The 15,025-nt window shown below is 42.6% G+C and overlaps 1 protein-coding gene across 1 annotated transcript in view; it reads right to left on the bottom strand.

The window, feature by feature from the left end:
• ctnnbl1 (catenin, beta like 1) overlaps positions 1–13,624 on the bottom strand; it is a 31,004-nt gene extending 17,380 nt beyond the window's left edge. Inside the window, exons 1-11 of the mRNA XM_027165689.2 lie at positions 13,466–13,624; positions 12,714–12,893; positions 12,502–12,608; positions 12,286–12,425; positions 11,872–11,969; positions 10,681–10,774; positions 8,394–8,485; positions 7,295–7,367; positions 6,357–6,415; positions 5,687–5,835; positions 4,774–4,955 (exon numbers count right to left, since the gene is read on the bottom strand). Coding sequence (XP_027021490.1) covers positions 4,774–4,955; positions 5,687–5,835; positions 6,357–6,415; positions 7,295–7,367; positions 8,394–8,485; positions 10,681–10,774; positions 11,872–11,969; positions 12,286–12,425; positions 12,502–12,608; positions 12,714–12,893; positions 13,466–13,495 — 1,204 coding nt within the window. The 5' untranslated portion in view covers positions 13,496–13,624. The remainder of the gene's footprint in view (positions 1–4,773; positions 4,956–5,686; positions 5,836–6,356; positions 6,416–7,294; positions 7,368–8,393; positions 8,486–10,680; positions 10,775–11,871; positions 11,970–12,285; positions 12,426–12,501; positions 12,609–12,713; positions 12,894–13,465) is intronic.
• Between the last annotated feature and the right edge of the window lie 1,401 nt (positions 13,625–15,025).

Below are 15,025 nucleotides of genomic sequence, written 5' to 3'. Positions count from 1 at the left end.
AACCCGTAATCGCCTCACGCAGCTTGTGCTTGCAAACGTAATGAGAATGCTGATGATGATCCTCATTTAAAAAAAAAAAAAAAAAAAAAAATCAATTACCATAAGCTTCAGAGAAATTGCCGATCCATTTCCTGCTCAAATAAGAAAACATTGAGTCTTGATTAAGGGATATGGACGTGATTAACTGAGCTTTCTCTGTGCCATTTACGCCAAGTATTAGCACTAATACCGGTCTGTTTCACTGAAAATCCGAAGGGAACGAGTCAAAAAAAAAAAAAAAAAACGAGCAATTTTCCTTCTCCGTTTAGCGTGATAATCTCTAATGGTAAGTTAATGTCGTGGGTGTGGGGCTGAAATCACACATCAGCCATATTTCTCTCATGCGCTACATTTGCGCTAATCTCGTGTCATTCGTTACGTTTTCCCCATGTTCACCCGACGGAGTAATGAGGCATCGTCTGAACAGTGGGACTGTGACTAAAATGTAAACTGTAGATTAATGCCTACTGCTTGTTGTTCGAAGAAGACGGATTTCCTTAAAGCTAGACGCCAAAACGTGTCAAGGCGCCTTTAAAAAATAAATAAATACATACAATACATAAAACACTGATCGAGTCAGACTAGGGCTGGGCGATACGGCTGAAAACTGTATCACGATATCAGTGTTTCATATCAATCGATATCGGTAATTATTGATATTTATGACCCATTTAAAATAAGGACCAGGAGAAAAATATATTATATTTTAAACATTTTTATTTGAAACTTAACCTTCCTCTGCTCAGAATCCCCTCAGTTATTAAGACAGAAATGTCGATTCTCTCTTAACATTTAAGGTGCGAAATGAAAGAAAATGTAAGAAATGCTTAATAAAGTGTAATAAACTAGTGCAAAGTGTTAAATATAAACATAGAGAAACTGCCATACTGGTGAGCTGACGTGGAATCCAGCAGACCGGCACGAGACGACGATATGGCGCAACCAAACATGATACTGTTACATGATTGGCTGTTAGCGTGTCACTCCCTATGTTGCTAGGTTACCAGAGAGCGAGTGCCTTTGTTAATGCAACCAAACTTGCTTCGCGACCTCTTTTCTTCCGACAAAGAATAAAAAATATCGAACACATTTTTTATTGATATCGATCACGTGTCTATCGCGATACATATCGTTATCGTTTAATCGCCCAGCCCTACTACTGACTGTACCTTTCTTTTTAATGACACCACAGTGATGTTTCACAGCATATAAAAGAAAGTGCTGCATTAATGTACATTATACACCACATTTTGTTTACACTTCCTATCTTATTTCCCACTCGTATACTTACGCTGATGTTCCGGCACAGAAGCACGCTGGCCTTACGCTTATTTGCATTCTACCAGTCGTTCCTCTTGCCGTGTTTGCACGCTTACCGTTTCCGCTGTGGCTAAACCGCATGCTTCGTTTGTCACGTACGAGCAGATGTTCCCTGCGTCGCGCCTCCGGTCGGCCCCCGAACAGAGCTGCATTGTGGATAAGCAGCACACAGCAGCGTGCCGGAGGCTCTTTCAGACACGTGTGCGAATTCACATCACGTACCGGTTGCTTTAATTATTTGGAACGCTGATATAAAGTTTAAATTACTGTCGCTGATTTCTACACATTCTTGATGTTTGGCTACGTCACTTTTTGGAATGTTGGTAAGAGGTTTTTCCCCCAAATTTTCTCAAAAATCGGCCGTGCGCCTAATAATCCGGTGCGTCTTATGTGTGCACCGAGTTATTTGTTTCTTCCTAACCATTATGCGCCCCACACTCCAGTCCAGTAGGTGGCGGTAAATGCACCTTAAGTTGGTTTGCCATCCGCCAATAAAAATCAGATGCTTACGAGGCACAATTCAAACTACAGGCTATCAGTTATGTGGTTGTAAATGGGAATAGAGCAGCTGAAAGAATTCAACATCAATGTATCGTTGTCAATGTATCTATGGTTCGGAAGTGAAGGAAGCAAGAAAATGTACTGTGAGGAGTTAAGAGGACACAGTAGATGAGGACTTTGATGGATTTGTGGGAGAAGATTGATTAAAAAATAATGTGTGTGTATTGTTACATAGTAGAATAAAGTTCAACTAAACTCACTGTTTTGCTTCCGTTACCTTTTTTATAGACCGTATGTTTTAGCATGCGCCTTATAATCCGGTGCGCCTTATGTATGGGTTAAGTACAGAAATAGACCCCGTAACTGAGACTGCGCCTTATAATCCGGTGCGCCTTATGGTGCGGAAAATACTGTAAGGTGTTTTTTATTTATTTATTCAAACCATGATGTAATTTATTAGTCTTACGCCAGAGCAATATGCCAAATCATTTTCATTCAAGCAAAATAAATAAACAAACAAAAACAAACAAATAAATATTCTTGTTTGCCGTAACCCAAACGATCCTGTCAATTTAGGACCGGCTAACTATTGGTTACCGGATGTCACATTATGGCCTGTGCGTGCGCTTCGTCTCATTCTCTCTCATTCACTGTCAGAGTCAACGGTTCGTGCTGCGGCTGCAGTAAACAAAATGTTCGCCGTCACCGTTCAAAGTCATACGGGTTCGGGCGCCATAATACATCTAAAAAATTCATTAAAACAGCTCGACAACGCTTTAACTTAGTACGAAGTTCTGGAAAATCTGTCCAGCATCAAAAATAAGGTTTGCCATGATGCGCCCGAAGGCACATGTTGAAGACCCAGTCAGTGACGTCACGATATGCTAATTCGTTTAAAGTCATACCTACGTAATCACCATCAACAAAATTGTACTTTTTTTTTTTTTACATTGAAGCTTGAAAAAATTATATATATATATATATATATATATATATATAATATACATACACACCTACCTACCGACCATTTATTTTACCGTTTTTACTGTTACTGCAAACCAAAATATTTTTAAGGTTAGCCTGAACGATCGACATGTTTACTTTTTATATGTATTTAACATTTTTGTGAAACAATCTACTTCCTGTTCTGTAGCAAATGAAAACTAACCTGTCTAAAAGATACAGCTGTTACTGTTACAAAGCACCGACACTGGAGACTCCTTCCAAATACACAACAGTGTGAGGCCTCGGCCATACGAACCCCTTTGAACGATATGTTACTATAGAAACAACAATGTGACGGTTCGTTAACGTGTTTCTGTGATACAACAGAACAACAAAATATTACAGAGAGACCGTTTGACCGATTAGAAGTGAGAATTCGAGAGCGCCGTGACGTACTGGAGCTAAACAGAGCACGGGAACGTGATGGAGGCAGGTATTAAAATCTTTCCAGAACGTTCCGGCCGACCGTCTCGATGGTAGAGCCGGAATGTTTTTAAACGTGGGAGAAAGGAAATAAGCATCCCGCTGGGACTCATATTCTGGTGTAATGATTGTGTGGAGGTGTTCATTTGCTTCTGTATTACAACAGACGCATCATTAGGCGACTAAAACTGCTCCTGTCAGTGCCCTGTTCCCAAAATTCAACCCCACGTGGGACATCATTCACTCACAGAAAAACACAAACAACGCAATCAACACTGCTTCTCCTGCACTCTCACTCTCTCTCTTTTCCTCTCTTTCTCCCTTACTCCCCATCTCCAGGCTTCATGTCTCACTTCCCAAAATAGCGCACCTCGTTAGGACACAGCGAAAGCTCTGTGTTCGTTCAGCACGGTTAAAATTCAAGGCATGCAGGCGCGACGTACACAATTTCTCACATCCTTTTCAGACAGTTTTTCAGCAATTATAGCGGCGTGAGGATGAAGCACGTCACATGATGTAACATGTTTGGTTTCCTATATCTACGTGTTCGGGTGAGTCCGTGTCCCTGCGCGAGAGCCGCTCCGCGTCAGAGCTGTTATTGCAGACCAAATTCGCCTTAACGAGCTCGTCACGGACGGTAATTTGGGCCGGTGATCCCTCTGTGCGCTGTCGTGTATTTCAGAAACCTGTTCGTCGTTCACTAGAGAGAGCGCCACTTTCTGCTGACTCGCAAACGCTCTTTGTATTAAGGATCGTTACTGATTAATTAACGAGTAAGCAGCCCCGCCCCCTTCACGCTGCTCTCCAATGAGCAGAGGACACAAATGCACAGGACTCGCACTGATCCCCATCGACGAGCGGCGTGTAGTAGGTAGGACGTGATGGACGCAGATATTTCCAGTGTGCTGATGACATTCAGAAGACAAACACGTTGTGTAACGTGTCCCACAATGCAACAGCCAGGGAAAAGTGTGGCAAAGATATAAACAAACCTCCTTATAAGTTCTATAAAATTCTTGCTATTACTAATAAATGAATAGATTTAAAATGCTTTTATTACTGCATGTATCCTGATATTAAGTCTTTTCCTATTGTTCGTTAATTTTTTCTTTAAATCTGACAATATTCAGTACCAGTAGCTGAAAATACTCACAGAAATAAATTAACGTTATTTGTTCATGTTATGAACTGGCTCAGACAGCCAATCAAGCAGAGGCCACGCCTCCTCATCTCATCTAAGACACGCCTCCTTCACCGATACTGACAAGCACAGAGGCCACGCCTCCTCATCTCATCTAAGACACGACTCCACTCTACTTTACTGCCATGCAAGGAGGCCACGCCCCCTCACTGCCCATGTTGAGCTGATTCCACACCTCTACCTTGTTAAACACAGTCACCGCCCCTCATCTATAGAGACTGATTAACTCTGAGACCACGCCTTTGAAACAAGGTGGGAGGGATGAGGATGTTATTACAGAATACCTTCATGTTCCTTGTCTGACACTCCAGCCTTCCTCATCTTCTTCGGCGTCTTCATTAACAGCGGGAAAATGGTGCGAAGTCCGAGGATGTCGACAAACTTGTGACAGTTATCGGCGCCTTCGGGGCCGATCATGCTGTGGTCCAGGACCTTGAGGGCGCTTGTGCGAGACAACTTCTTCTCCCTATACACACACACACACACAATAAAGGGGAAGTAGGAAGATTAAAAATAAACAATAAAAACTCCCCTTCAGCTACGTCTACATAATCTATTACGTGCACTTTGTCCTTGTGACTGATTCGTCTCCCGTATTTCAAACCTGAGGAAATAATAAATCGGTTCCATGTGTCATAACAAAGCGAACGTGATCGATAGTTTTAAGGTCCGGCGAGATCCCAGCACAAACATCGGCGTGCCGGAGCTCGGCGACGAGCAGAACGGCACTCTGGGAAATGTAGCTGTCCGTCATGCTGCCACTCTCCTCATCCGGAGATGATGAACGGCGCTGTGTATCGAGCTCATAGCAAAAACAGTTCAGGTGTCAAGATGTAGGCGGGTGAGGGGGGTGGTGGGGTGGGGGTGGAGTTTCTGCAAGTCTGAACGCGTGTGTGTGTGTGTGTGTGTGTGTTTGTGTGTGTGTGATGAGATTTGTGAAGCAGAAAGCTGTTTAAAGGAGGCTGAAATCCCAGCTCACCTTCAACGGACGTCTAAATCCGAACGACGAAACCGCAGCCATGCCACGGCTTAACGGTTTCACTTCACTTCGTCACTACGATTTATTTCACGCCGTCCTTTTTCGTGTCCCGTGCGACAATTCTCTCGTGTGCGGGTGAAAAAAAAAAGCTTATAGCTTATAGTCCGTGATGAGAATAAAAACGTTAGCGGTTGCATCTGAATCAGCCAATCACAAACCTGAGCATGAGGTTCATCAGCTGAAGCCCCTCCCCCTTGAGGAAGCGGTCACGGTTGGCTGGCAACATGAGGCAGGAGCAGAGAGCGTCGAACAGGTTCTCCATCATCTCCTGCTCCTCTGGTGTGGTCGGGTTGTGCCTCTTAAACACCTGCAACACAGCAGCATCTTATTATGGCCTAGTAACAGAACATTAGTATAAACTCCAGACTTTACTTACGGCTTAATAAAGCATTAAATACACACTGATTGGAGCTTATTAACACCACACGAAGCAGCAGAATTAAGACGAAGGCGTTTATAATGTGCGTTTTCATTAAATACAGAGTTATAACTATATTAATAAAGGGTTCATCTCATTTATTTGTGCACGTCATCACAAACGGGGTTGTGTGACGGCTTTGCGGAAGGACGTTAGGGGTCTGAGATGCAGTCGGGCTGTAAAATGATTGTGTTGTCGTCTTTTTACCTCATCTTGTGTTGAGTAAAGCAACAGTTTGGTCTGAAGTCTACTGAGATTTGGCTGGATATATAGGAGGAGCTTCAGGCAACACGTGTGTGTGTGTGTGTGTGTATAAAGGAAAGAAAACACACAAAGAGAGACAGCTCTAAACCTACTGGGGTTGAGAGACAAAGAGACAGAGACACACATGCAATGAAGAGATAACTTACTGAGAGCTGCTGCAGGAGCACGTCGATACCGTCCATCTCACCTAAAAGCTCTCTGGTGCCTGAGAGAGAGAGAGAGAGAGAGAGAGAGAGAGAGAGAGAGAGAGAGAGAAAGAGACAGAGAGACACAGAGAGAGAGAGAGAGAGAGAGAGAGAGAGAGAGAGAGAGAGAGAGAGAGAGAGAGAGACAGAGACAAAGTGAGATGCTAAGGCACAAAGGTCACACCTCCTTCACAGACCTGCTTCGTTAAGAATAAATAATATTTACATTTATGTTTAAAAAAGGTGAAAACAAAATTGAAATGTTTCTAGAGAGAAAGTTACGGCAGAAGCGGTGAGGAAGAGCAAACAACACACACCTGCATTGGGTAACTATATCACCACACACACACACCCCCACACACAAACTCACACAGACCAACACACACACACAGCCCCACACAGACCGACACACACCCCACACAGAGACCGACACAGTCTCGGTCTCAATGAGCTCCTGTAATCGTGTATAAAACTGTTACCATGACAACATTGGCTTAAAGTGGCAGCAATATTGTTTTCTCTGTAAAATACTATAATGAATATAGATTTTTTATATTAAGACAGTAAATTTTTTTTAATCTTTTATAGATGACAAAAGTTGCTTATTTTTAGCCAGCTAGCATAAGACAGCTAGCGCAAAACTTGCTAATTAGCTTTCTAGATAATCTAGCGCTGTTGGAATTTACTGCTGTGGTTAAACTTAGCTCGTTAACCGATGACCTCTGTATCACCTGTAGCTTGTTAACTCAAGGTTCTAGCTGTCATGCTGTTTACTCATGAATAAAAGTATAAACATCATAATTGCATAAATGTTTACAATATTATTGTGTGAAAAAGTATTGGCACCCATGCAGGTAATGGAGGTTAAAGAGGATGAGCTGAAGGTTTTTCGGACTCACTGTCGTTGTTCTGGAGGAGGATTGCCAGGATCTCACTGCAGTACAGCTTGTTAGCATCGAAGGGCATCTTAGCCTGCATGATTAACAGAAGCAGCAGGCAAAAAGAATAAAAAGGTGAGGGAACGAGTGTTTACGGCTGCTGTAGCGGCGACAGCAGGAACTGCTTCCTGGATGATCCTCAACATTAAAAGCGACTATAAATGTATAAAAAATATATATCATGCTTTACTTAAAGGTTGGGTCTCCGTGTAGCTAATGCAGAAAGGGGCGTGTCTTGTCGATATGGGCGGAGAGAGTGTTCAGTTCGCATGTGTGACATTAGCAGAAAGCGGTTTTGACATGGAGGATAAAAACAAAGAAAGAAAGAGAAGAAAGACTTAAGATAAGGCAAGAAGTAGGACGTGTTAATATAGGATCAGCTTTCCAGCGCTGGAGAGAACTGAAGGAGCAGGAAGTTGGCCACTTCCGCTGTTACTACACAAAACGCGGTTGTAGCTGCCTCTCTACATTACTACGATAGAAAAGAGGTGTTATTTGTGTAGTAACAGCGTTTAGCTCAGGAGTTATTGACTCGGGAAACTCCAACCTGTGAATATGTGGCCGACTTTACTTAAGACGCCGAGGTGCTTTTTTCCTTCTCGATAGGTGAGTAACGTTGGTTTTGCTTTGTTACACAGAACTAATATATGCCTTTGTCCTTTACATCATTATGCTTGTGTGGCATTTTTGCTTGTTTGTTTATCTACAATCGTATTGTTCTTCCCTTCAGCTATGATAAAGACACGTTTCTTTCCGTTAGTTGCCTGGGTTACGTATGTATGTGTGGGCGGAGCTATCGATACAGGGGTGGGACCCGTTTGGGTTAGGGGCGTGTTTGTTTTGGTGATTTCAAATGTCGATATTGGCTTTCAAACAATGGAGACCGCACCTTTAATAAAACAACGGACCTTCTTGTGAATCCGTCTTTTACTGGTCTCTAAATTTGCACATTGTTTATTTTCACTTTATTCCTCTTCGAGCCAAAATTCTACACACTGACACAGAATGAATCGGTTACAGACACTATAGTGACTATAGAACACTTTTCCTGCTCTCGTACCTTAATCCTCTTGAGGAGCCACTGCATGAGTCCCTGCTGAGCGGCTTCGGTGCACAGCCCTGGTTTGAACTCGGTCATGTTCTCCACCACGGCTACAACAGAAGAACACGCTGTTAAGTAACAAATAAATTAATGCGATTAGTACAAACAGTAACAACAGAAAGAAAGGACCGAATTCACTCGAGACGGAGTAAGAAGCGGTCTAACCAACGTGGCAGCGCTTAAGATCACCGACGTTCTTACCTTTAAAGGATAATTTGCTTTAGATCAAATCCAGACATTCTCTTGAAACACTGACTATACTCTACTCTCCAGCAGTCATCGCAGGGAGCGAGCTTCAGTACACTGTGAGATTTCCTATAATTTCGCATCCTGCTGTGTATTATTTCTTATCTATTGTAGTACGGTCGACTGTGTGAAATAAAGCTCCTTTGACCGGGAACTAAATACACTGCCTGTGAGGATTTACAGCATTGTGGAAATTCAGGTCCAGAAATAATTTGTCCCATTAAACAGCAGCCAATTTCTAAGACACACATGAAATGCAGACTGCTGTGAAACACAGGAGAAGCTCTTCAGGCACCAGTGTGTGTGTGTGTGTGTGTGTGTGTGTGTGTGTGTGTGTGTATGCTGCACGGTGGGTGACAGATTACATTCACAGTGCTGAGATGGTAAAGCCGTGAGAATAGTGTGAGCTTGTGTGTGTGTGTAGCACATTCAGGGCTTTTTTCCTTTTCTCCAGCTGAACGTTAAACATTAAAGGCTGCTGTTGCTAAAAACCACTTGCTGAAATCACCACATCCACCCACCCACATACACACACACAATTTTCACACCCCCTCACTCCTCCGCAGCTCTGACCCAGTTTGTGTTAATCAGACTCACTGAATTGATGCCACAGAAAAACAAAAATTGATGAGTGCAGGAACGTCTGCCTTAAAAAAGCTGGAAGTCTGGAGATTAACATTCTGTAGACCTTCTTCAGGAAGCAAATAAAACCGTGTGCTACAAGCACTCTTTATAAAAGCCTCTGTGTGTGTGTGTGTGTGTGTGTGTGTGTGTATTTAAACCTGAGATTCCCTTCTTGAAATGTAATCAACTATATAAATGTATTAAAAATGTGTTTAGGGCACTTTAAATGTCAGCTGATTTTGAGTGTAATGAGTCTAAGAGAACTCACAGAGTAATGAGACACTGAACAGTTCCATTTAAATTCTGTGTCACAGGTATGTGAAAGACTTTAATCGGAAATCACAGTATGGCGTCTACATTTATACTGTAACTAAAATATTAGTAGTGTTCCTTTAGTCAAAATCTACCTCGGGGGAAGACAGAGTATGGCCACACCCCCTCCCATGAGACTGACAGGTACATAAACCAAACTCTCTCCCATCAGACTGACAGGTACATAAACCACACCCCCGTCAGGGAGACTGAAACAGGTACATAGACTACGCCCCTTCTGTAAGTGACAGGTACATAGACCACACCCCTTTCGTGAGACTGACAGGTACATAGAACACACCCCCTTCCATGAGACTGACAGGTACATAGACCACACCCCCTTCCGTGAGACTGACAGGTACATAGACCACACCCCCTTCACTAAGACTGACAGGTACATAAACCACACCCCCTTCAGTTAGTCTGGCATACACCTAAGCCACACCCACTTTCCACCTCCTTCTGTGTGGCTCACACAACATTGAACCTTTCTCTTTCTTTCCTTTTGAAAATCTGCAAATTCGAAAAGAAAAGATAGACAGAACATAAGCAGCTGTATGACTTCACATGGATGGAGGTCTCTGTGTGTCGGAATCTGAGATGGGATCTGATGGAACCTGATAACCGAATCACACAGCAGCACACGAGCGAACGAGAGAGAGGGAGAGGTGGAGAAAAATAAGGATAGAGAGAGGAGGAAGGGAAGACACAGAGCAGCAGGGTTTCCTGCGACACTCGGGTACCGCAATCCCCCAAGAGAAAGACAGATGGATGGAAATGGAGATGAAAGGATGATGGAGAAGAAAGAGACATGTTCATGTCCATCATGTGGAGTCCTGTGGGACGTGGCACCGCTGTTCAACAGAAAAAAGCGAGTCTGCTGATCTAGAAGCAGCTTTAAAACGAATCCGTTCTTTAGGTAATAGAGATCTACAACTGATCTGGGATCAGAGCTTAAATAAACACTAAACCAACCAATTAATGCCAGTGATTAAATAATCCTGTGTGCTTATTTTTTTATGCCAGTCTTAAGTGTCTTAATATGATGGCGTATGCGTTTTACCTAGCGTGTTGTGAACGCCGTCTGCTTCTTCTTTCACCGTCTCGTCCAGCCGCTCCATGTTCTGCACCATCAGCGCCACCACCTGGCCCTCCAGCTTTAAAAAAAGTTCTCATTAATTAATTACTTCATTAACGACCTCAGGAATGAAATTCTAACATCGCAATTGACACAAATTGTTCACCCTGCACTATATCCAGAGACGACATTTCCGGTACATGCAGGAACGTAAGTAGTGTTTGTTTCTGTTGCCATGGAGATGCCACTGTCAATCATTACGAGATCTGACACGCCTACTCAATTCTCGGCCAAAAAATAAGACGTTCGGTAGCTTTTAGTTCTAATTAAATTACAGTTCCGCACATATTGCTTGAGTGTGCCACTGTTAAATGTTTATTAAATGATAAAAGCATCACAAAGATTTTTTTTTTTTTAAATACTGGAAGCTGTTTGCGGATATTAAAGCCCCGGGCGACGCTCTGTCGCTGTTTTATTGTTCGTAGAATAAAAGAGATGAGAAATGCAATTGACTCCGAGCGCTCCTGAAAAAAGAAAGCACTTCTGTGTTTAAAAATTAAACACAAAACTTGCCTATAAAGCTCCTATCACAGAGCCAATTTCCTGTCCAATCTCCCTCCTCTGCATCAGCGCCCCCACAAATCAGAAATGCCACAGTGACACTGTCTCTCATTCGTGCTTTGAGAGAGGGCTGATTTTCTCCTGCCGTGCGCCGATCGGCGCTTCTGCTTTTTCTAAATGTCATTACACACACGACGCGGCTCACAAGCTAGAAACTCTGATCAATCTCTAATGGTTATTAAATTGCACTGAAATTGAAGAGTGGAGGAAATTGGTTTTCTGTTTTCGGACAGCGTTCAGGCTTTTAAGATCTCCACTCGAGTGGTTTGGCTTCGCTGCGATTCCTTTAATCTCACAGGAGCTTGGAGACACATCGAAATGTTACAGTATCTTAAAAAATATATATCAAGGTGAAATGATTAGAAGATGAATAAACCCCGACCAAGAAGACAACCGATAACCGAGGGATAGAAAGAAAAAAAAAAAGGTGTACTGCAGGGCAAGATACACCCCCAGGGGGTGGGGACATTTTTTCTCCCCATAGATCGGTGTATATGCTGCTAAAGGACAGATACAGAAAGCTTGGAAGAGTGTAGATGATGTTCATCTCCTCACCAAGGCGTCAACGAGGACCTCGGCTCCTTCGTCGCTCTCATTGAGCGTATCCACGTCTGTGAGCTCCTGCAGCAGGTCCACCACTGCGATGGCGATATGTGTTCTGGGTTAAGGAGAACCACAAGTTTCTGTACAGAACTCGGATCACTCTACCACCATTTTCCCCTTTAATCCATATTTCCCGTTTCTTTTTTCCATGTTTGCTGACATTAACTCAGAATCTCTGCCTTTAATCCACACCTGATCCTTCAACCCACATCTGTTCCCTTGCCTTATGTCTACCTCTTTAACTGCTCCATAAACTCTGAACTTACTTCTTTAACTCCAAAATCTGCACCATAAAAAAGTGTGTGTGTGTGTGTTTATGTGTGTGTGTGTGTGTGTGTGTGTGTGTGAGAGAGAGAGAAAGGATATCTGTGTTTTCGTGGCTCAGCAAGCCGAGTAGAGACGGCACAGCATTCAGCTCCACCAGAAGGTGATACAGCTCAGGGATGGTGGTGATCACGTGCATCTCCTGGATGATGTCATTCAAATCCAGCTCAGACTCCATGAACCTACAGGAAGCCGTTCAGGTTAGAAACGAACTCGCTCAAAATCCACCAAAACACCTGACCTTTAGTATGAACTCACTTCTCTGCATTGTCTGGGAATTTAATCCTGAGCTCCTGGTTTTTGTATGACCTCTTCTCGAAGGTCAGGATCATCTTCTTCACCATGCTCTCGTCCACCGGCTCGCCCTGTTACGGAGACACGGACACGCTGCAGACTCTCGATAACATTCAGCAGCGCTACAGTAAAATCACAAACAGTCAGGAGAGTTAGATGATACCGCAATACAGCACCTCAGGGTCAACCTCGTCCTGGTCCATCAGCTTCTCCAAGATCCTTTCTCTGTTCTCCGGATCATCCGGCTCTGGTTCTGGGATCGGCGCCGCAGGTCTGGGAGGCTCCCTGCTCATCTTCTTCGCCCGAGTCTCCTCAGAGCCGCCTTCCTCCCTCGTCCTCTTACCTCCTCTCTCGGGCTGTCAGGGACCAGAACAGATTAAAGGCAGTCAAGGAGTTTGGTGGAGATTAGCAGAAACTCAATTTAAAATTGACACCACACTTCATTTCATTCTACTACAAAATCATACAGAAATAATTAAAAACCAAACAAACAACAACAACAACAACAACAACGTAAGCCACAGGTTCGCCATTCATTGTTATTTTAACCAAAATTAAAACAAAACCGAACAATTAGAAACATTTATCACTAATTATTAATCTAGGTTAATAAAAAGTTGTCAATACAACATGCTGTTTAGCTTTAAATTAAATATTTCATGCGTTTTTGATGTTTTAACAACAGACGAAACCACGCTGTATGCTGTCTGTATCCCAAATAGACCCAAAAGCACTAGGTAGTGCACTAGATAGCGCCTAAAATCCCATATATTAGCACCTACATTAGGGCTCTTCTGTAGTAAACACAGCGCCATTTTGGATTCGGCCGTATCGTTGTTAGCTAGCATGCATGCTAACATCAAACAAAAAAGATATATTAAATAAAAAGATACATTAGCAAAATACGGTGAACGTAGTATATTTTTACCTGATAATTCAGCAGCTCACCGACATCCATAGTTAGTTCTTTAAAGAACTAAACTGACTCCAAAGTCTGTTTTATTCAAGGTGCTAAATATTAGCAAAAGAGTGAGCGAACTGCGAAGGCGATTTCTTCTGCTTATTCGGTGTGTAGGTTAAAGACGGAGGTCTGGCGCAAGAGCGACATCTTCAGCCTCGGATGAGAAATAGCGCAAATAAAACAAAAACAAATAAAAGAAAAAAATGTTTAAACTAAATTAATTTATGATCGTGTTTCAGAATTACTGAATTATTTGATCCGAAGCGTGTGCTAGTGTGCTAAATCAAGTCCAATTTTACAGCTAAATAAAATAAAATAAACAAACGATTAATTAAACAATTTCTGCTTTAGCCAAAAAAATATTGTCAAGTTTTGACAATTTAAGTTTTGTCATTAAAATTGTAATTTATGTTTAAAACTTTCAAGATGTGAAAGTTGAGTGAAATTTTTTTTGGATGACGCTAAACGAACCAAAATGGCGACTCTGTAGCCGTCGTCCCCGCATCCACACGCTAACAGTAAAACTCATCAGCAATGTGAAAACCATCACTTTTAGTAAATGTTAAGTTGCCATGGTGATTTTGTGAGCTACAGCTTCACATCATTGATGATAATATATATATATATAAAAAAAGGAAAGCAGTGTGTTGAGTTTTACTGCAGTGGAAAAAAAAGGCAGAAGGGTAATCAGAAACACATTTGGTGTCACACTTCATTTCTCTTATTCGGATGTCTGGAGACTTTTAAGCGCTCACTTGCTGTAAAATCCTAACCACGCTATCAGCTCTGTTTGTCGCGCAGAGTCACCGTGTACGTGTTCACGGTCTCAAACGACTGGCCCTTTGGAATCAGTAACAATCTACAGCTACAAAGAAAGCTTAAGATGCTGTTACGTCTATTAATTCTAATAAAGTATCTATCTCCATTCTCCACAATAATCTGTTCTTCTCAAACACTATGATCTGCGATACAGCGTAGCCGCATGTGCGTCTTTCCTTTTCATAAGTATTTATTAGCACCCGATATCTCAATGGCCTCACACGAGAACGTGATGGTCTGTAAATGAACACTCCTACACGCCTAATGAAGGTCACTCGCTGTACTGTAGAGCTAATTGCACCTCGCAGTGGGTTTCTCCTCCATCCTGGGTTTCCCTAGTAACAGCCACAGGGGTCGTTACCATGGTGATGACCCTGCGCCAGACAGGAGGACAGGAGGACACTCGAGCCGTAATGAGCTTCAGGTTCCTCGTACAAAACCCGTTAATTAGGACTCGAAACACATTACGACAACGAGACACTGTGTGTTGTGTCTGTTTTTTTTATTACTATCATCATTATTATTATTAACGAGGGTGATTTAATAACACAAATGAACTCACTGTCCAAACAGAAAAGAGGAAAACAGTTGTGTCTGCACTCACAACAGGAATGTATTCGCAGTTCGTGTGTGTGTGTGTGTGTGTGTGTGTGTGTGTGTGTGTGTGTGTGTGTGTGTGTGTGTGTGTGTGTGTGTGTGTGTGTGTGT

The sequence above is a fragment of the Tachysurus fulvidraco genome, chromosome 23 (genome assembly GCF_022655615.1).
Source record: "Tachysurus fulvidraco isolate hzauxx_2018 chromosome 23, HZAU_PFXX_2.0, whole genome shotgun sequence".
In the NCBI taxonomy this organism is placed as follows: domain Eukaryota; kingdom Metazoa; phylum Chordata; class Actinopteri; order Siluriformes; family Bagridae; genus Tachysurus; species Tachysurus fulvidraco.
This window is presented reverse-complemented; position numbering and strand designations above follow the sequence as displayed.